Source organism: Oncorhynchus mykiss, chromosome 22, assembly GCF_013265735.2.
Source record: "Oncorhynchus mykiss isolate Arlee chromosome 22, USDA_OmykA_1.1, whole genome shotgun sequence".
Taxonomy (NCBI): domain Eukaryota; kingdom Metazoa; phylum Chordata; class Actinopteri; order Salmoniformes; family Salmonidae; genus Oncorhynchus; species Oncorhynchus mykiss.
In genome coordinates, this window is record NC_048586.1 from 42,529,088 (window position 1) to 42,552,700 (window position 23,613).

A 23,613-nucleotide genomic window follows, 5' to 3' on the forward strand; every position below is an offset into this window, starting at 1 on the left:
CAGGCACTGTTCCTAGGCCGTCATTGAAAATAAGAATTTGTTCTTAACTGACTTGCCTAGTAAAATAAAGGTTAAAAAAAAAACGTGTATGTGTCCAATAACATTTTATTTGATTTGATAAGTAGTTTGTGAACCAGGCGAGGCAGTCATTTGAGAAGCCAAGGCTATTGAGTCTGCCGATATGAATGCCTGGATTGACAGAGTCGAAAGCCTTGGCCAGGTCGATGAAGACGGCTGCACAGTTTTTTATCAATGGCGGTTATGATATCGTTTAGGACCATGAGCATGGCTGAGGTGCACCATTGACCAGGTTGGAAACCAGATTATATGGAGAAGGTGGAGAAGGTACGGTGGGATTCGAAATGGGCAGTGATCTGTTTGTTAACTTGGCTTTCGAAGATTTCAGAAAGCCAGGGCAGGATGGATATAATAGGTCTATAACAGTTTGGGTCTAGAGTGTCTCCCCCTTTGAAGAGGGGGATGACCGCGGCAGCTTTCCAATCTTTGGGCGTCTCAGACGATACAAGAGAGAGGTTGAATAGGCTAGTAATAGGGGTAGCAACAATATAGGCAGATACTTTTAGGTTGAGAGGGTCCAGATTGTCTAGCCAGCTGATTTGTAGGGATCCAGAATTTGCAGTTCTTTCAGAACATCAGCTGTCTGGATTTGGGTGAAGGAGAAATGGGGGAGGGGGCTTGGGAAAGTTGCTGCATGGGGTGCTGAGATGTTGGCCAGGGTAGGAGTAGCCAGGTGGAAAGTATGGCCAGCCGTAGAAAAACGCTTATTGAATTAATCGATTATCGTTGAATTTATCGGTGGTGACAATGTTTCCTATCTGCAGTGCAGTGGGCAGCTGGGAGGAGGTACTTCACAGTGTCCCAAAACTTTTTGGAATTAGTGCTACAGGATGCAAATTTCTGTTTGAAAAAGCTAGCCTTTGCTTTCCTAACTGACAGAGTATATTGGTTCCTGACCTTCCTGAAAAGTTGCATATCACGGGGGCTATTCAATTCTAATGCAGAACGCCACAGGATGCTTTTTTTGCTGTTCCAGGGCAATGAAGTCTGGGGTGAACTAAGGGCTATCTGTTCTTAGATCTACATTTTTTGAATGGGGCATGACAATTTAAGATGGTGAGGAAAGCACTTTTGAAGAGTGACCAGGCATCCTCTACTGACGGGGTGAGGTCAATCTTAGGGATGGCAGGGTAGCCTAGTGGTTAGAGCGTTGGACTAGTTACCGGAAGGTTGCAAGTTCAAACCCTCGAGCTGACAAGGTACAAATCTGTCGTTCTGAACCCATTGTTCCTAGGCCATCATTGAAAATAAGAATTTGTTCTTAACTGACTTGCCTAGTTAAATAAAGGTAAAATAAATAAAATTAAAATAAATATCCTTCCAGGATGGCCAGGTCGATTAGAAAGACCTGCTCGCTGAAGTGTTTTAGGGAGCGTTTCACAGCATTTGAAACGGACCAATTACGCACGCAGGCAAAGAGGCTGAGATCCTGGTTGAAGACAGCAGACATATGGTGTCCAGGGCACAGCTTGGAGCTGACGGGGGTCTATAAAGCGGCAATGGTGAGAGACTTGTTTCTGGAAAGGTGGATTTTTACAAGTAGAAGCTTGAATTGTTTTGGCACAGACCTGGATAGTATGACAGAACTCTGCAATAGATTGCAACTTACGCCCCTTTTGGCAGTTCTATCTTGTCGGAAAATGTTATAGTTAGGGATGGAAATCAGGATTTTTGGTGGCCTTCCTAAGGCAGGATTCAGACGCGGCTAGGACATCCGGAATGGTGGAGTGTGCTAAAGCAATGAATAAAACAAACTTAGGGAAGAGGCTTCTAATTTTAACATGCATGAAACCAAGGCTTTTACAGTTACAGAAGTCAATATATGAGAGCGCCTGGAGGAATGGGAGTTGAGTTAGGGGCTGCAGGGCCTGGGTTAACCTCTACATCACCAGTGGAACAGAGGAGGAGTAGGATAAGGGTATGGCTATTAAGTTGCATGGCCTCTCACTCTGTGTGCAGTAATAGTGTTTAACATTACTTTGAATGACTACCTCATCTCTTTTACCCCACACATACAATTATCTGTAAGGTCCTTCAGTCGAGCAGTGAATTTCAAACACAGATTCAACCACAAAGACCAGAGAGATTTTCTTATGCCTCACAAAGAAGGGCAAATAATAAGTTATTAATGACACTTTGGATGGTGTATCAATACACCCAGTCACTACAAAGATACAGGAATCCTTCCTAACTCAGTTGTCGGAGAGGAAGGAAACTGCTCAGGGATTTTGCCATGAGGCCAATTGTGACTTCAAAACAGTTACAGAGTTTAATGGCTGTGATAGGAGAAACCTGAGGATGGGTCTACAACACTGTAGTTACTCCACAATACTAACCAAAATTGACAGAGATCAAAGAAGGAAGCCTGTACAGAATACAAAATATTCCAAAACATGCATCCAGTTTGCAACAAGGCACTAAAGCAATATTGCAAAAGAAATTGGCAAATATAACCCTCTTGAGAAGAAGTCAATGAAACACACATTGTTCATCTTTCATTAACAACAGTTCCCAGACTAGAACAACTCAACAGGATAGAATATTTAATGACAGACAGGTTTACATAACGTTTTGGGTCGCCATGGTCTCAAACAATGTAAATGTTCAAAGTTCATGAACCCTAACGTTTCATTATTGTGTATATTGCCTATTTTAGATTGTACAGTGCATGGTGCAGCCAGTGGCTGTTCTCCAAAATAAAACAGATCCTTGTTATTGTTCATACGCCACTCCGTCTCTAAACATAATGCAACTACTTGCGTTCCTATAATTCACAGGGGGAGAGTTCTTCCTTACTGCTGCCAGTAACCCATTGCCTACATTTATTTCCCCTCTGTGTGATTTCATAATGATGTAGTGTGGCTCTGCTATTGAACCTGCAGGAGAGCACTGAGGTAATTGAAAGGATCTGGAGTGATTTAATTAGTCAAATATCAATCTTTTAGGAAATATCTGAGGCAATGTCTCCAGGTGACAGTGTCTGATTTAAGGCTAATAAGTGTCTCAGCCGAGGGACATGTGTTAAGTTGGGAATGAATAGCCTAAATTTCAGTTAACAACTGTGGGGGCTGGGCAAAGCTGTTGGCATGGGGATTTGTTCACTTTGGTCAGTTAGGTCAAGTAAGGATTTCGGAACATAGTGGAATTGTAATCTGGTCTGCCTAACTAAATCATGTTTATTGGGGTGTCTATTTGTTTGAGGTTGATGATTGGCAAGTATTTAGGGCACCACCTTTTTCTCTAAAGTTGTGTGACTTTCTACATCTATTCTGTCACTATTCCTCATTCCATGTTGTAACAAAGCAAAGGAGAAAGGGAAAGGATGAGGGAACAGGAGAACAATGCTGCTACTACTGCATGTGTCCAACACAAAATCATCCCAAACCTTCATTAGATCCTAGGTCATCAAACGTAGGCCCGTGGGCTATCCAGCCATCGCTTCCCTTCTAGCTTCATTTTCCAATATGATCTCCCTGAAACATAATATTCTATCCCAGTCGCTAAAAACTATATATGTAACCTGGTGACCAATGGGTCATTCACAATCTTCTACATGTCAAATCTCACAGTAATTAACAATACATTTCCTCTATTTCTACCTCTCTAAAAGATTTTTTTTTTTAAATCCTTCATGCACTTGTAAACTAACATTGTGCTTGGTACTATTTGAACGCTATTTGAACACTATGGTAAACAATATTTTAAACTGGCCTTGTGCTTGGTAAACACTATTTTAAACTGACCTTGTGCTTGGTAAACACTATTTTAAACTGACCTTGTGCTTGGTAAACACTATTTTAAACTGACCTTGTGCTTGGTAAAAACTATTTTAAACTGACCTTGTGATTGGTAAACACTCTTTTAAACTGTCCTTCTGCTTGGTAAACACTATTGTAATCTGGCCTTGTGCTTGGTAAACACTATTGTAATCTGGCCTTGTGCTTGGTAAACATTATTATGAACTGACCTTTTGATTGGTAAACACTATTTATAACTGGCCTTGTGCTTGTTAAACACTTTTAACAGACATTGTGCTTGATTAACACAATTTTAAACTGACCTTGTGCTTTGTAAACACTATTTTTAACTGACCTTGTGCCTGGTAAACCCTATTTTAAACTGGCCTTGTGCTTGGTAAACACTATTTTAACTGACCTTGTTCTTGGTAAACACTCTTTTAAACTGACCTTGTGCTTGATAAACACTATTCTAAACTGGCCTTGTGCTTGGTTAACACTTTAAACAGACATTGTGCTAGGTAACTAACATTTTAAACTGACCTTGTGCTTGGTAAACACTATTCTAAACTGGCCTTGTGCTTGGTTAATACTTTAAACAGACATTGTGCTAGGTAACTAACATTTTAAACTGACCTTGTGCTTGGTAAACACTATTCTAAACTGGCCTTGTGCTTGGTTAACACTTTAAACAGACATTGTGCTAGGTAACTAACATTTTAAACTGACCTTGTGCTTGGTAAACACTATTCTAAACTGGCCTTGTGCTTGGTTAACACTTTAAACAGACCATGTGCTAGGTAACTAACATTTTAAACTGTCCTTCTGCTTGGTAAACACTATTTTAATCTGACCTTGTGCTTGGTAAACACTATTTTTGACCTGCTGTTTTCAACTCTCTATAGACAGCAGGAGTGGTAGAGATACTCTTAATGATCGGCTATGAAAAGCCAACTGACATTTACTCCTGAGGTGCTGACTTGCTGCACCCTCGACCACTACTGTGATTATTATTATTTGACCATGCAGGTCATTTATGAACATTTGAACATCTTAGTCATGTTCTGTTATAATCTCCACCCGGCACAGCCAGAAGAGGACTGGCCACCCCTCATAGCCTGGTTCCTCTCTAGGTATCTTCCTAGGTTTTGGCCTTTCTAGGGAGTTTTTCCTAGCCACCGTACTTCTACACCTGCATTGCTTGCTGTTTGGGGTTTTAGGTTGGGTTTCTGTACAGCACTTTGAGATATCAGCTGATGTACGAATAACTATATAAATTTATTTTATTTTATTTAAACTGGCCTTGTGCTTGGTAAACACTATTTTAAACTGACCTTATTCTCGGTCAACACTATTTTAAGCGGGCCTTGTGCTTGGTTAACACTTTAAACAGACATTGTGCTAGGTAACTAAAATTTTAAACTGACCTTATTCCTGGTAAACACTCTTTTAAACTGACCTTGTGCTTGGTAAACACTATTCTAAACTTGCCTTGTGCTTGGTTAACACTTTAAACTGACATTGTGCTAGGTAACTAAAATGTTAAACTGACCTTATTCTTGGTAAAGTGTATATTAAACTGGCCTTGTTCTTGGTAAGCACTATTTTAAGCTGACATTGTGCTTGGTAAACACTATTTTAAACTGACCTTATTCTCGGTCAACACTATTTTAAGCGGGCCTTGTGCTTGGTAAACACTATTTTAAACTGACCTTGTAATTGGTAAACACTATTTTAAATTGACCTTCTGCTTGGTAAACACTATTTTAAACTGACCTTGTGCTTGGTGAACAATATTTTAAACTGACCTTTTGCTTGGTAAACACTATTTTGAACTGACCTGGTGCTTGATAAACACTATTTTAAACTGACCTTGTGCTTGGTGAACAATATTTTAAACTGACCTTTTGCTTGGTAAACACTATTTTGAACTGACCTGGAGCTTGATAAACACTATTTTGAACTGACCTGGTGCTTGATAAACACTATTTTAAACGGACCTGTTGCTTGGTAAACACTATTTTAACTTACCTTTTGCTTGGTAAACACTATTTTAAACTGACCATATTATTGAATAAAACTATTTTAAACTGACCTTATTCTAGGTCAACACTATTCTCACAATCATTGTGCTTTGTAAACACTTTAAATAGACATTGTGCTTGGTAACTACTCTTTTAAACTGACCATATTCATGGTAAACACTATTTTAAACTGGCCTTGGTTGTAACGTTGGGAGAGTGATGGGTGTGGAGTCAGACGCAGAGAGCAGAAGGTAGACGGGAAAAAACGCTTTAATGTCCTCAAGCACAGTAACAGGTACAAACATGGGTGAATCCCAAAACACAGGCGCAACAAAACCCAAACCCACTGTTACCAAAATACCGGACAGCGAAAACCCAAAATTACACAAACACCACTAACGTAAAATAACCACAAGCCCGCAAAAACACCAGCGGGCTAAACGAACTTAAATAACACCCATCCCAAAACCCCAACAAGGAACAGGTGAAAACAATTAGACAAAAACAAACGAAAAGGAAAAAGGGATCGGTGGCAGCTAGTAGACCGGCGACGACAACCGCCGAGCACCACCCGAACAGGAAGGGGAGCCACCTTCAGTGGTATTTGTGACATTGGTGTTCTTGGTAAACACTTTTTTAAACTGACCGTATTCTTGGTCAACACTATTTTAAACTGACCTTGTGCTTGGTAAACACTATTTTAACTGACCTTGTTCTTGGTAAACACTATTTTAAACTGGCCTTGTGCTTGGTAAACACTATTTTAAACTGGCCTTGTGCTTGGATAACACTTTTAAACTAGCCTTGTGCTTGGTAAACACTATTTTAAACTGGCCTTGTGCTTGGATAACACTTTTAAACTGGCCTTGTGCTTGGATAACACTTTTAAACTGGCCTTGTGCTTGGATAACACTTTTAAACTGGCCTTGTGCTTGGATAACACTTTTAAACTGGCCTTGTGCTTGGATAACACTTTTAAACTGGCCTTGTGCTTGGATAACACTTTTAAACTGGCCTTGTGCTTGGATAACACTTTTAAACTGGCCTTGTGCTTGGATAACACTTTTAAACTGGCCTTGTGCTTGGATAACACTTTTAAACTGGCCTTGTGCTTGGATAACACTTTTAAACTGGCCTTGTGCTTGGATAACACTTTTAAACTGGCCTTGTGCTTGGATAACACTTTTAAACTGGCCTTGTGCTTGGATAACACTTTTAAACTGGCCTTGTGCTTGGATAACACTTTTAAACTGGCCTTGTGCTTGGATAACACTTTTAAACTGGCCTTGTGCTTGGATAACACTTTTAAACTGGCCTTGTGCTTGGATAACAAGTTCCTCTTGTTTCTTTTTTTTCTTACAACGACTTAATTTGTTGTTTTGACGTGTGATATTGGACGTTGTCATCAAGATGGGCAAGGGGACAGCCCTGCTTCACCCATTAACTCAGGAAGTATGTGTGTCCACAGTGTTATATATCAATCTTTAACTGGTCACTCAGGCCACTGACTATTATGACTGTTATTATTTTTAATTACACATGGATTTTGACAAGGCGTTTTCTGACAACAAGGAATATATGTTACACTTTTAGATATATTACAATGTTTGGAATATACAGGATATAAATATCATGAAATTATTCATTTTGTTATTATCCTTCTCACAACTATATGAAGTTACCACTGTGCTTCCCATGAGGTTTTGACCTAAAATGTAAGGTTACTGGATAGGTTAGATGGCTCCTGGTGGTCTCGGAGAGGGGATCTGGGGCACACCCCAGAGAAGTGAAGCTACAAGGGGAAGAAAGATCATTTGTTTTATCTTAGTCAGTGCTGTGATGTTGGGTCCAATGTTTTATTGAGAGCCATCCTCATGGTGGCATCGTAAATGATCAGATGCCAATCTAGAGGCTTCCTCAACAGGGTTAATTACTTTTAGAGTATTCCATGGCAGTCCGATGATAACATTGCCATCGATCATTGTAGGAGGAGAACTTTGATCTTGCAACAGAACTAGCAGATGGAGCCTAGGGAGTCTAAGAGAGTGGGAGAGAGATAGCGAGAGGAAAGCCTGAACACAGCTGGATACAGACAAAGGAAAGCACAGAGAGGATGTGGGGGAGAAGCAAGATAAGTGAAAAGGGAGAGTAATGCCAAATATTTGAGACACAGTGTAACGGTTCAGTGTAATGGTTCTGGGGAGTGTGTGGAGGGGAGTGGAAGGGTGCAGTATAGCCCACTGGATGACAAACAAGCGGTTCTGCCAATTCCTTTGAGCCTCAGCACGGAAGCCCCACCCCTCTATTTCCTCTCTACCTTGCACTCTTCCTCTCCCTGTCTTTGTATATACTTACAAGCTCATCTCTTTGTCCTCTTCTTCCTATATTCCTCTTCATTTCTTCCACTTTCTATCCCTCACGCTGTCAGCCTTCTATCCCTCACACTGTCAGCTTTCTATCCCTCATACTGTCAGCTTTTTATCCCTCACACTGTCATCTTTCTTTCCCTCACACTGTCAGCCTTCTATCCCTCACACTGTCAGCCTTCTATCCCTCACACTGTCAGATTTCTTTCCCTCACACTGTCAGCTTTCTATCCCTCACACTGTCAGCTGTCTTTCCCTCACACTGTCAGCTGTCTTTCCCTCACACAGTCAGATTTTTTTCCCTCACACTGTCAGCTTTCTTTCCCTCACACTGTCAGCTGTCTTTCCCTCACACTGTCAGCTGTCTTTCCCTCACACAGTCAGCTTTTTTTGCCTCACACAGTCAGCCTTCTATCCTCACACTGTCAGCCTTCTATCCCTCACACTGTCAGCCTTCTATCCCTCACACTGTCAGCCTTCTGTCCCTCACACTGTCAGCTGTCTTTCCCTCACACTGTCAGCTGTTGGCCTACTCGCTCACTTGCTTCCTTACAGAGCTGTGATTGAAATGTTTTCATTGAGAATTCTGATTCTGATCAGCATTTGATCCTCTGTCTGAAAACGGATAAGGGTTGTCAGGGTAGCAATGAGTAGGGAAATAGCCATGGAAGGAAAAGGGGCATTTTGGATGATCGTGGCACATGGGTAGGTTTCCAGAAACCAACATTGAGAATAGTTAACTTGCTACAGAACAACACATAACATGGTCAGGTCCCAACCTCAGGTCCCAAGAAGTGCTCCCTCAAGGACACATTTTCTGATAGGATCTCTCTTACAATCACGCCAGAAGAAATATGCTTTTCGCCCCAGGTTGATCGGAGGCCTGATAATAAAAAGTTTTCAACACTGAAAATACAGGTTTGTGAAGTCTGTGCAGTTTAACACAAAAAGGTGTCTGACAAGCAATAAACTCCAACCCAACACTTCACCCACTAACTGGATGATAAATTCGGCTTTTACTCCACTCCCCTCAAGGCTACAATGAGGCCTGGCCTTCCTCTGTATACATCATTTCACTCGACAAATTAGCTTCACTTAGTAACCTTGGCACAATTACAAGACCTCAGACGACATCCCAATTTACCTTAAACACAGACAGTGCATTATCTACTGTTTCTAGACTAAGGTTACTGATAATTGTGTTTGTTCAGTGGACCCTAATTCACTCATAACAGCTGGCTGTTTTGATCCCACATATAGAAAATACCCTCATGTATCTGCAAAATGGATTGAGTAAAAGAAGATGAGTTGTTTTGTACACTGTGTTGAAACCTTGAAGCTTTTTTCTTTAAACTGCCTCCCTCTCTCTCTCTGCCCATGTAGACAGAACTATTCTGATAATTGCTTTGCGGTAGTTTGTAAAGACCTCATTGCAAGTTCATTAACGATGTTCCCCTATTGCTAGATTGCACTGGTGTAACACATGGGGATGAGTGAAAGGTACTTCTCAGCCTGAAGTGTCCCCACTTGTGCCAGCGAATAGCTTTCTTTTCTCGTGACATCAGCTGGTGTTAAGAAGCTTCCTGGGTTCAAGCTTCGGTGTGAGCCGAATCAGGAGGAAGTGGTACTCACTAAGCAAGCAGCGTGATGTCCTTTACACTGGCATTGCTTGCGTTTCATCAAAGAATCCTACTGCTATTGAAAAGAGATTGCACTATTGCTCCTCCCAATCAACTCAGTCTAAAGCAGCAGAAGAAAGAAACTCATTAGAATGCGTTGATTAGTTATGCCTGGCAGGCCGTTTTCAGAGAGATAACTTTATTCAAATGTGAAGTCGTTCTGCTGCTTCGTCCCTCAGTCGGTCATTAACCTCTATTACCAAGACCCGAGTGACGCAGCGGTCTAAGGCACTGCAACTCAGTGCAAGAGTCACTACAGTCCCTTGTTCAAATCCAGGCTATATCACATCCGGCCGTGATTGGGAGTCCCATAGGGCGGCCCACAATTGTCTCAGCGTTGTCTGGGTTTGGCTGGGGTAGGCGGTCATTGTAAATATGAATTTGTTCTTAACTGACTTGCCTAGTTAAATAAAAATATGATCAACCTGCATCACTGATACAGAACGCACTAGAACACCAATATCTAGCTTAGCCTCGTCGAGAACCAGGCTTGGGAGGTGATTTTGGAGCTATAGCAACGCAAGACTATATCTAGCCTAAATGCCTGCCATGCAGCTTCAACTGTGTTTTGCATCAACACAATGCTTTCTGGTAATAGTGAACATGTACAGTTCATCAGGGAAGATACTGTCCACTGTCAGTGCTGTCAGGGGCATGTCCTAAAGCAGAGTAACTAGCATTCACATTGTTAATTGGCGGTATAAAGAAAACGTGAAATGGTGATTCCCGTTAGGGATCTGTATTTAGCTAATGAACTCACAGAGGCAAATCAAACCTCTCATATGAATCCCCTTTAAAATTGCATGTGCGCATGGTTTTAGAGCTGATAAGATGCCTCCCTCCCACCCCTACCCTTCATTTCCTCCATATCCTTATCACAAGGTGACATGGAGGTCAGTGCATGAATATAATATTTGAGGGGTGGAAAAAAATGTGTCTCGGACGTGACAGAGAAAAGGATGCTTTGGTCAGCTCAAACAAAGTAGTCATTTTGATTAATGGGGCTACGATTGTTTTCTCTGACAACAAAGTTTATGCAACTAAGAAAATGGAGTGAGACTGGATTGCAGTCCATTGTACACACTCATACATGCCTGTCCATTCTGACCTTTGTTTAGCCTCTCCAGAAGTTCCGCTGTTGGACTTAATGGAATGGAAGCAGTAAGCTCAGCCTTTCAGTTCTTCAAAAAGAGCTTTGAACTGCTGACTCTGGTGATGAAATTAAATTACGTTTTTCACTCAGCAATTTGTTACCTAATCATTGAATAGTCTATTACGATATTATTTTAGTTGTACGGTGCCATACCAGTCTTACTCTGACCGTGTTCTTACTGCAGGGGATAAATAAGAAATGTGACATGTGATGTAACAAGGAAAATTAATGAGCAGTGTGCAGGAGATGCAGGGTTCAGATCACATGTACATTAATTATAGATTCAAGTTTTTCAAAAGTCAAATATGTTTTGGAGCCCAGGAAATGAGTCTGAGGGGGAGAGACGATGCGAACTTTGCACATTAAAACTCATCTGCGCTGATGATTTTCCTTTGGCAGGCAAATTTTAACATTGAACGTTTTCCTCAGGAGCATTATCTTAATGCTTTCTGCAACCCTGACGCTGGGAGGAAGTTCATTGTTTTTATGGAAGACTTGCAGTCTCAATACCAGAGGAGTATTTGGTGTGAGTGGTTATCATTGTTCATGGTTACTTGTGTAACATATAACTAAGAATTGCGGTGTTAATAATGGTTGGTGCTTAGCAGATCCACAAGCACAAATGCTGTATATTGAACATGCAGTAGGCTTTCTCGACATGCAGTATTTACATATTCTGAAAATGAAGTACACAGTAAAATAAATAAAGAAATACATAAAGAAATAACTCTTAGCACCAGAGGAACTGCAATGCGATTATGTTTAACGAAGGTAAAGCCTCTCAACCTGCTCCACACCTCCAAAGGTGTGCATTTCATTTTAAAGAACACTTAGTATTTTTATTTTTAGACAGCTGCCCTCCGTGTCTTAAATAATACAAGACGAGCTTCCATCTCTGTGGAACGTCACCCAAAGAGGAAGAGCCGAGAGAGATGGGGAGAGAGAGAGAGAGTGGTGTTTAGCCCAGCATTTAGTGGATGTTTTCAACCTAAGTTAGGCACAGGCAGCGGCCCACGGCTGTTTGCTGAAGGAAATCAGGAGTCCGTCACATCCACCAGACAACAACAGGTGGGAAATACGGTAGAAAGAAACGCCCTTTCAATGATTTATTTTTAACCCACCGAGACACGGTGAAACTATGAAATCTGTCTTTGACCTCTGTCTGTCCATCCTTGAAATTCGAAATAAGTACTGAAGAGTTTTTATTTTTTATATTTCCATTCCCCTTGCAGTTTTAGCAGAATTCATATCTATCGCCTGCATGTTTAACGCTTCTGATGTTAGTCTCCCAAACTCATGTTGTTTGATAGGCCCTACTTCTCAGACTGAGATGAAGATTATTCCCAAACTCCTTCTGCCACTTTATTGGGGCCAATAAACTAACAAAATGAACATCTCAACTCACCCAACAAGTACAACTTACCAACAACGTGACGACTGTTGATTTGATTTCTAAACATTATTGTGTTGCCACAGCACTGATGGCCTCATTGACTGCTGCCAGAAAACCAAGAGTGTTGTTATTGTCATGGTTACCTCTCAAGACTTATCACAATAATATACAATAGTATATTAATGACATGCCCTGTGCCAGCTGCCCCAGAGAGGGAACCACGAAATGGACTGTCCCACTGCCATACTCCCATACTAGAAACTACATTAGAGAACCAACTGCAGTACGTAATATAATTTTCATAAAGATTGATCCATGCAGTGTGATAGGCTTCCATCTTGCTTCTCACAGTATCTAACATTTAAATTAATATGATTTACTTTTCTTTACAATGGCCACTAAATTGGTACTGGGTCTGGCCCTGTATACAGCTTACAATCTTTTTTTTCCTAATTTTTCTTGTTGTTGTTTGTATACGGCGCTATTGGGAAGGGCTTGCAAGTTAAGCATTTCACTGTACTTGCGCATGTGAAGAATAAAACTTGAAAACTTGAAACTTGAAATTGGACCACCATTTAGGGACCAAGAGCCACTGGAGCTAGATTGCAGCCAGGCTTTATTTATTTCCTGGGAATACCATATCAGCCCGGTGTCAGCCATAGACCTGCAGGGTGGAATTAATTTGGCTTCCAGTTCCCTCTTCCTTCCTACAGGGAGACACTTACCAGCCCTGCTTCACAGTCGGCTTTCGGCAAGATTAACGCCACTTCTGGGAATGCGATGAAAGCAGTGTATCTCGCTCCCAGGGCAAGGTCTTCTGCGGATGTGTTGGCGAAATGTGTGAAAGAAGTGAAAGAAGGAGGAGGGGATGAATGATGGTGCTCTCATGCTCTGTGGCACCCGATACCCACCACCACCCTCCAACACCCTCCAACATGCCTTGGCCTGCCTGTCAGCCCCTTTGGGTAATGGTGATGGGAAGAGAAATCTGCCCTTGGGTGTGGCTCAGCTGTCCCCATCAGGCGGTGCCGCTCTCCATGTTGCGGCGGCGAGCGGATCTTGGATCTGAGGCTAATGAGGAGACAACTCCGGGCAAATTTGGCAAATTTATCAGGGATTTGAACTCTCTCCTCGGCTCCCAGATCTACAAATGAAATAAAGTAAAATGTAATTTGTCACATGCTTGGTAAACAACAGGTGTAGACTAACAGTGACATGCTCACGGGTCCAGTACCAACAAGGCAGAGTTAAAGATAGAAATAGTGAAATACACAGTGAATAACAAATAACAATTATGAGTCAAAAACAACATGGCTATATACAGGAAGTACCAGGTAATAACATGGCTATAAACAGGAAGTACCAGGTAATAACATGGTTATATACAGGGAGTAGCAGGTAATAACATGGCTATATACAGGGCGTACCAGGTAATAACATGGCTATATACAGGGATTAACAGGTAATAAAATTGCTATATACGGAAAGTACCAGGTAATAACATGGACATACACTGGGAGTGCCAGGTAATACCATGGCTATATGCAGGAAGTACCAGGTAATAACATGGCTATATACAGGAAGTAATAGGTAATAACATGGCTATATACAGGAAGTACCGGTTAATAATATGGCTATATACAGGGAGTAAATCATTATGGCGTATTGTATGTGGATTGAAAAACATTTATTTAATCCATTTTAGAATAAGACTGTAATGTAACAAAATGTGGAAAAAGTCAAGAGGTCTTAATAATTTCCGAATACACTGTACAACTGAATACAATCAACTGAAATGTGTCTTCCACATTGGAGCAGTAGCATCAGCGCACGTGGTGAGTGTGAAAGTGTGTGTGTGGCGTCATTATGCATGTGTGTGCATGTTATGTATGTGTAGGCATGTGGTTAGACTCCAGTGTGTGTGCACAGAGTCATTTAAAGCGTTTAAAACCAAGATATGGGCACTATGCCAGGCTTCTCCCCAAATAAGATTGTCGCTGCACCACATTGCTGGCTGCGCCACTATGTAAAGATTGATAAAGTGAAAGTAATATTTAGTAATAAGAGTACATTTGATCGCCAATGACAATGTTGTGAATTGCGAAACAGGCCATTCATTCCGAGCGTTATCATGTTACTCAATTAATTCAGCACATTTTCAGCTGTAGGCCTAGGCTATCTCGACACACAGGACGCACAGAGCGCACCCTGTGTAGGCGATAGCGTTGCCGATTCATTCAAACTTTCTAATGGCAGTCAAACAAAAGTCAACTGACAAAAGTTGCTATGCTTGATAGATAACCTCTAACGAATGACAGAATATCTCCCACTTGGCAAAATCAAGTTGATGATTACAGATAACGGGAAGATGAAAAGTGGAAACAGTAAAAAAATATCAAAGTATCAGGGACCAACTCTGTTATATGCACATCTAGTCTCATACAGTTTTATGATCACACATTCTCTACCGAAGCTCTCATGTTATGGGCAGCAATATGAGGACATGTTACAGTGGTATTTTGACATGCATAGTACGCAACGTATGAATTACAGAATAAAGTTAGGAATTGTCGTGCAACACAGGAGTTAGTATTTGGAGTTTTAGTGGGATTGGGACAATAGGAAAATAGCCCAGGCTCTATATAAGGCTATATACAGTAAAGCTACCATGTGACTCAATAGATACAAAATACACTTGATTCAGGCTACATTATAGCATGCTAAATGTTTCTGATCAGTGATAGATGAGCAAACAAATAAATTAGGTACCACTTCCACTTGTCCAGCCAAAGGTTAATTAACCAAATATACAAAGAGATTAAGTGAAATAAAATAACATTGATTGATTATCAGACACAGGCTTTTAGTAGGGAGTAGGACAGGCTGAAGAGAAAAATCCACTTGTATAACATGCTAGCACAATGTTCTGATCAGCTAATATATAAGCAAACTAGAATAAAGATGATCATTAGCACTCACCTCAATTTATCTAACATTTCCTCAGCCTAACTGTTACCAAATATCAAAACGGAGAATCAGTGAAAACAAAAATCTGACAATGATTGATTTATCAATTTATTGATTTCTCAACCCCCCCCCCTCCCCCCGCCACACACACATAGTTGTCCGAAAGCAGTGAGATGGCGCTGTCTCAATCAAAATGGTACTGAAATGATCATCTAGGTGACCACACACAACTTTAAATTAGTATAGTGGTTTTATATGACAGTAAGTTTCAGTAAAGTCAAAAATGTTATACATGACTTCAATTGCATTAGCCTAATTTATTCCAATATTTTTTTTTATTTTTATATTTTACCCCAATTTCAATTACGATCTTGTCTCATCGCTGCAACTCCCCAACGGGCTCAGGAGAGGCAAAGGTTGAATCATGAGTCCTTCGAAAGTAAAGTCCCCCCCCCCCCCCCCCCGTTATTCAATATCTTAATCATTCAGTTGATCATAACTAAAGTGAGTTTTCCTCTCTCTGAGCTTTTTCTTCATCTCCTCACTCCGCTGCCAGCTGAGGTGGCAGTTTAAATACCTATAGCCTATTGTTTTCTAGAAATGTGGCTTTTTTTCGTGTTCAGGCTCATTTCATTTCTGTAATGTTGGACTAGGCCTGGGCTCGGGCTGTGTAATTTCCTGGGTCTTGTCATTTAATATTTTCAGGAAATGTGAATAGTGGTCCCAGGACAATCCCAGTGTTAATCCCTAGTGATCAGTCCAACCACCATCACTTGATGATGGTGTCATGGTCATGTGTGGCCACGCAGTCGTGGGTAAACAGGGAGCACAGGAGCGGACTAAGCACGCACCCCTGAGGGGCCCCAATGTTGATGGGCAGCATGGCGGATGTGTTGTTACCTACCCTCACTGCCTGGGGGGCGGCCCGTCAGGAATTCCAGGATCCAATTGCAGAGGGAGGTTTTTAGTACCAGGGTCCTGAGCGTGGTGATGAGCTTGGAGGGGACTATGGTGTTGAATCTTGAGCTGTAATCAATGAACAACATTCTTACATATGTATTAATTTTATCCAAGTGGGTGAGGGCAGTGTGGAATACAATAGAGATTGCGTCATCTGAGGAGGCGGTATGCGAATTGTAGTAGGTCCAGAGTGTCTGGGATGACGGTGTTGATGTGAGCCATGATCAGCCTTTCAAAGCATTTCATGGCTGTAGATGTGAGTGCTACGGGCCGATAATCACTTAGACAGGTTACCTTGTTGTTTCTAGGTACGGGGACTATGGTGGTCTGCTTGAAACACGTAGGTATTACAGACCGGGTCAGGGAGAGTTTGAAAATTACACTTGCCAGTTGGTCATCCTGATATTCAGTCTGACCCCACGGCCTTTCGAATATTAACCTGTTTAAAGGTCTTACTCACATTGGCTATGGAGAGTTAATATATTTTTGCTTTTAAAATAGGATCGGATAGGCTGCCTGCCTGCCTCTGAATTTCACCAAGCATCTTAGTGGCAACGTGAAGTACCTGTCCAGTGAAAATCTCACTTTTAAAAGTTCATATTCTGTTAACTAAAGATGTTGTTGCCTCATCCTATAGCCGTATGTGTGGCCAAAGCACAAATTTGAGAAATAAACACTTCTAAAACCCCACCTCAAACTTGTATCTCAAACAGACCATTTAAAAAATGATTGCTATTTCATCAGTAAAGGAGGATGACCTGGCCAATTAGCAGCCTACTCGCATGAATATTGTTATTTTTTTATTACCAGTATACACCCACACCATTCTGTTGTTGGGGTATGCCTACACCATTCCAACACAGAAAAGCAGCTTTTTAACATACTTAGTAAATACACATTTGGAAGGAAAACTCCTTCACTCATATTGTAATTAACTATAAGTAATATTTCATAAAAATCTGGAAACACTGGATAGTTACCAGGGATGGGCAACTTTGATAAAGACAGGGTGGTTGGAACCAAAAATCTCATATTTGGACTCATCAGTCCAAAGCACAGATTTCCACCGGTCTAATGTCCATTGCTTGTGTTTCTTGGCCCAAGCAAGTCTCTTCTTCTTATTGGTGTCGACCATGAAGGCCTGATTCACTCAGTCTCCTCTGAACAGTTGATGTTGACATGTGTTTCTTACTTGAACAATGTGAAGCATTTATTTGGGCTGCAATCTGAGGTGCAGTTAACTCTAATGAACTTATCCTCTGCAGCAGAGATAACTCTGGGTCTTCCTTTCCTGTGGGTGTCCTCATGAGATCCAGTTTCATCATAGCACTTGATGGTTTTTGCATCTGCAATTGAAGAAACTTTCAAAGGTCTTGGAATTTTACAGATTGACTGACCTTCATGTCTTAAAGTAATGATGGACTGTTGTTTCTCATTGCTTATTTGAGCTGTTCTTCCATAATATGGACTTGGTCTTTTACCAAATAGGGCTGCATTCTGTATAGCACCCTTACCTTGCCACAGCACAACTGATTGGCTCAAAAAAAATAAGAAAGAAAGAAATTCCACAAATTAACTTTTAACGAGGCACACGTGTTTATTGAAATGCATTCCAGGTGAATACCTCATGAATCTGGTTGAGAGAATGCCAAGCATGTGCAAAGCTGTCATCAAGGCGAAGGGGACTACTTTGAAGAATCCCAAATATATTTTGATTAGTTCAACACTTTTTTGGTTACTACACAATGCCATGTGTGTTATTTCATAGTTTTGATGTCTTCACTATTATTCTACAATGTAGAAAATAGTAGAAATAAAGAAAAATCCTTGAATGAGTAGATGTTCTAAAACGTTTGACTGGTACTGTAAGTATTCACACCCTTGAGTCATGTTAGAATCACCTTTGGCAGCGATTACAGTTGTTACAGTCCTTCTGGTTACGTTGAAAGAGTGCAGTTTTGTAACGAAATATTGAGCAATATTGCCTACCTCCATTTTGTAAGAAGTATATCAGTTATACCTGTTGTGTAATTATGTAAAAAAAATATTGTTTCAGCAACTATTACTACAGAAGTAAGACAGTGAGGAGACTAAATGTTGATTAAACGTTGATTAAACGTTTCTGGAGTGAAAGTAATGTTGTCTTCTTACTCTTGCTCTGCATTCCACAACCAAGTCCTGCCTGCTATTCCAGTACATTCACAGGTCTGAGTGTACAGTAGTAGCAGCCTTCATAACTGCTGGTGGTGGGTTCATTTTTTGATTATGTGTTTTGAGTTTTCGCATTCTGAATAATGTTATGCAGTCCAGGGAGCAGAGAGGGTCTGTGAGTCTGCATCTAAAATAGCCAATCAAGAGTTAATGACGGTTCTGGGATTCATACATGCATATCGAGGCCACCTGGAACAGGCAAGCATTTGTCAATGTCCGTAGTCCTAAAGCTCTTCGTTTTTTTTTACTGAATTGAAGAAAAATATTGTGATTTAGTTTCTGAAAGAGCCACACCCATGGTCATGTTTAGAGTTGTCCCTTTCCCAGCATGCATTGCTGCTTCGCTTAGGCTGTAACTACAGTACACACTGGGATCTGTTGTTTAATTTCTCTCCCTTCGTCCCAAATGGACAGGTTCTGTAATGCCCCTTTATTTGCTGAGAATATGTCCACATTGTAAACATTGCATTGTGATGAGGATCTAATGAGTGGGCGAACACCTAGATGTTTTGGGTGATTAGGCATTAATGAGGCTGCCTTTTATTTGCGCACTTCGGGGATGTAATGAAAAATATATATATTTCTTTAGCTATAGCGCTCTCTCAAGCTTGCGAGGATCGACCTCCATTTTGGATCTCACGTTGCGTTTTTATAGATGACATAGTTTCGTCTCTGGCAGACTGACTCTTTCACTGTCCTTCAGAGAAAGTCAAGTCAAGGCGGGCAGATGTTGCATGCGCTATAATTCATGATGACCTTTAATCACTTTCTCCAATGAGAGTTTTGTCTGTCCCCTGGTGACAGATACCAAAAACCCTCTGCACACACACCAGGGAGACCGCTGTCTATAACAACTCTCCTGAAAGAGTCACATGTTAAAAGAAAGTCTGGGGAAAAGAAATATGAATGCGGTTCAAGATACATGGCATAAATAACGACACACTGTACTGTATGTAACTTATGTATGTAACCTAAAGTATATTAGCACATGATCTGAAAACACCCTTTCTTTTTGCCTTCTTAGATTACGATGTGGACGATGGATACTTGGATGCCATACTAGGCGGTGAGTTATAATAGAGCTCCTCTCATGTTCAGAACATTCAAAGGCCTTCCATGCCTTGCCTCCCTCTGCAAACCTCATCCACATCGATGTTGCTGATAGATTGGATGCTGGAGGCAGACATCCCCCTAAATTTAATGATGGCGATGCATGCAACACAAAGACATCTCTTTTCTCTTTCTTTCAGATAGCAAGCAGAGTCTGCTAAATGTTTCGGAACAGAGCTATATAAAGCCATTTTTTGAAGTCAGTCAACCAACGGGCCAAATTTAAAATGTAATGCTACTGTTATTTTTATGGCACAAAATATGGCCATTGTCTGCCAACAGCTGTAACAGACCACGAAATATGCATTTAAAAAGACACTGTTCTTCTTCTGCCAGTAATGTGTTCAAATCAGAATCTAGCCTGAAACTGCCTTTTTATTACCAAGAGACTGGCATTCCACAAAATAGACAATTAAGTCACAAAACATCTTCACAAGTTGTGGTTTTCTGCCTCAGGCAGTTCTTTCAAACTTAACGGTTCACTGTAGGACAAACTGTCTCTCCTATCAGAGTACTGCTAATATTCACTGTTGGCAAACCATCATGTTGAACTTTGATTGAACAATTCTTATTTGAAAATAACAGAGAAACAGCTGTTTAGGCCTGTACACTCTGGTTAGGCCTGTACACTCTGGTTAGGCCTGTACACTCTGGTTAGGCCTGTACACCCTGGTTAGGCCTGTACACCCTGGTTAGGCCTGTACACCCTGGTTAGGCCTGTACACCCTGGTTAGGCCTGTACACCCTGGTTAGGCCTGTACACTCTGGTTAGGCCTGTAATCTCTGAACACTACAAAACAAACTTTGTTTTGCACTGCACTCTGTTGGCAGGTTGGAGCTTGATGTGTATTTTAGAGATGTATATCCCTTTTGGGTTGGTGTTTACCAACTAATCAAGGAGCAGTCTTCTCCTGATCCACATACATTCCAATGACCTTGCCATTTCAAAGATCAATGACACTTCAAGGTCAAAGTCCTACCTGTGCAGAATCGTGGGCTATTGTCAAAACCATCCCCATTGTATTTTGCCATTGTCATTGTGAGGCAAAAGTCCTTGCTATAACATTCTCATCTCTATTTGCAGCTGTCATTGCTGCTGTGGTCCTGGTGTTGGTGTGCCTGGCGGTTGTAGTAATTCGCTATATGTACCGGCACAAGGGCACCTACCACACCAACGAGGCCAAGGGCACTGAGTTTGCCGAAACAGCGGATGCGGCGCTCCGGGGCGACCCGGCTCTGCAGGATGCCATGGACGAGAGCAAGAAGGAGTACTTTATCTGAGCAGTGGCGTCCCCTGCTGTTTACAGTGGACTTTAGGCTATGGACCCTAGGTATTTTGGGGTTGGAGAATAGAAAGTCTGGAGACTGGATGAAAATGACCTTGCTGTACTTAAGTGAATAGTGCCCTTTCAGTTAAAGATGATATGCTTCTATGGCTAAAGGCCTCTTTTCCTGATGAGACTGGCTAAAGGTCTCTTTTCCTGATGAGACTGGCTAAAGGTCTCTTTTCCTGATGAGACTGGCACTTGATGAGACTCTGATCAGTGACTGAATAGACAACAATTTACCAAAGATGCATCTTAATAACAATAATATTAATTCAGTATTCTTCCCCCCCCTACCAGTTTTCCTCTTTAATATATTTGGCATATCACGAAACAGATAGATACATAATATTGACTTTGCTATTAGGAGGCTATATTTGAAGAATTGATTTCCAAAATGTTATATCCAACAATTTTTCACATTTGTGTTTTTTCATCAGAAATGATTGCTTATACATGTGTGTGTAAAATATTACTGTTACTGATGTTTTTATTCATTGATTTTAGATGTGTATAAAAATGTGTTTCTTTTTGCTAAACGCTACATATCAATTGTTTAGCTAGAATGGAGTGTTCATATCCTGTTTATTTGACTGTGATATGTGGTTGTGTCACCTAGCTATCTTAAGGTTAATGCACTTACTGTAAGTTGCTCTGCATAAGAGACTCTGCCTAATTACTTAAATGTCAAATGTAAACATATGGAATTGTTTTAAGATGTCATACCATGGATCATTTATCTATTGGATTTAAATTTTTAGGATCCCTGTAGGTATCCCCCCAAAAATATGTTAAAAAAATATATGATACAATATTGAATTTGATCTTTACTACTACAGCCCATGGAGACTCATTAAATAACATCATCATCAATTGCAAAAAAAGACAGTCAAAATATAAATTATAAGGTTTTGAAGAGTCTGTCCTAAATGTAGGCGATATAAGAAAGCTTGGGAAATATTTTTGTTTTTTGGACACATACAGTGCCTTGCGAAAGTATTCGGCCCCCTTGAACTTTGCGACCTTTTGCCACATTTCAGGCTTCAAACATAAAGATATAAAACTGTATTTTTTTGTGAAGAATCAACAACAAGTGGGACACAATCATGAAGTGGAACGACATTTATTGGATATTTCAAACTTTTGTAACAAATCAAAAACTGAAAAATTGGGCGTGCTAAATTATTTATTTGTTTGTTGGCACAAAACTACCTCCATACTTCCATTCATTTTTTAACCAGTACCTGGTGACCTTCAGACGAGTCCCATGGCACTTGTGTCCATAGTTTGTAGCCAAAATGTTTTGGACGCTACAGACAGAAGTTGGCACATTGGCGGTACCAACTTCAGATGAGTCCCCATGTGGGTCATAGAGGAGAACACCATGGTGTTCGTGAGAGTCTCATCTTTACATCTTTCTATTTGGTTATATTAGTTAGTAGGCCTAACCGTTCGGACACTACAAACGTTTTCACGAGAAGAGCGATTTTTGGGACGTGTCCTGGTCTGACAAACAGCGCCGTAGCTCTGCCACTTTCCAGCGCAGATGCGAAAGGCCGACATGGTAGATACAGTGGATTGAGATGCAGCCGAACTATGGCTGACTGATTTTGATTTTCTTATGTTAATTAGACTGACGCACAGGTGTGTGAATAGACTATAAATATTGTTTCAAATGTATCATTTGTATAGTTCTTTATTTAAAAAAAATATGCTATTTGTTACATTTGACCGTGTAAAACGTTAAAAAAAAAAATACATTATTTGTTTCTCTGAAATGAAACAATCAAGTGATACATTTGAAACAGAACACTAAGTATACCAAACATTAGCAACACCTTCCTAATATTGAGTTGTGAAAAAACACCAATCTCTTTCATCATTTATTTTAACAGTAAATGCTCATTTTCCAACATTTCTGAAAATGGATATATTTCGTTTTTGAAAGAAGCTCTTAATCTGTCATGCGGAACATCTGCCTTTGGGGACCTGTCAGAAAAAAAAGCATCTCATGAGGATCTAAGAAACCATAGCTATGCCTTCTGTGGAAAAAGCATTCCTGGAATACAGAATTGGAATTCACAAACAGCGAAAGTGGCTATTTAGAAAGTAAAGGAAGTGAACTGACACAGAAGTTCTCTGCAAGCTCACAAAACAAACTGTATTGACTTACTGTAACAAAAGATATTCTGGAATGAAGAAACTTCTCAACAAATTGTCAAATTTGTCAGCAAGCTCAAATTCTTCCTCTGCTCTCAAGTGAACTGACAGAGGAAAACATAGAACAAACGATGTCTAAGGAAGCAACTCTGACTGTACGAATTTAATCACCAATGTGCCCTTACCAAAATACTGAATATGACTCGTTGCTCCCTGAATTACTTTTGAATAACTTTGTTTGGAATGTGAATGTCAATTTGTGAATTACCAATTTCAAGGGAACGCATTTGTCATTGGTTAATTAACTAGTTAATTACATACACAAAGAGATAACGAGAGCGCTAAACCAGCTACAGTGCCTTCAGAGCGTATTCATACCCCTTGACTTATTTCACATTTTGTTGTGTTACAGGCTGAATTCAAAATGGATTCAATCTGTCTTTTTCTTAC

General features: G+C 40.6%; 1 protein-coding gene across 2 annotated transcripts in view; it reads left to right on the plus strand.

Annotated features, from left to right (window-relative positions):
* LOC110501894 (glycophorin-C) overlaps nt 1-21,883 on the plus strand; it is a 38,998-nt gene extending 17,115 nt beyond the window's left edge. For both annotated transcript variants that reach the window (XM_021579751.2, XM_021579752.2), the window contains exons 3-4: nt 19,593-19,634; nt 20,763-21,883. In XM_021579751.2, the coding sequence (XP_021435426.1) occupies nt 19,593-19,634; nt 20,763-20,959 (239 nt within the window). In that variant the 3' untranslated portion in view covers nt 20,960-21,883. The remainder of the gene's footprint in view (nt 1-19,592; nt 19,635-20,762) is intronic.
* The last annotated feature ends 1,730 nt before the right edge of the window (nt 21,884-23,613 follow it).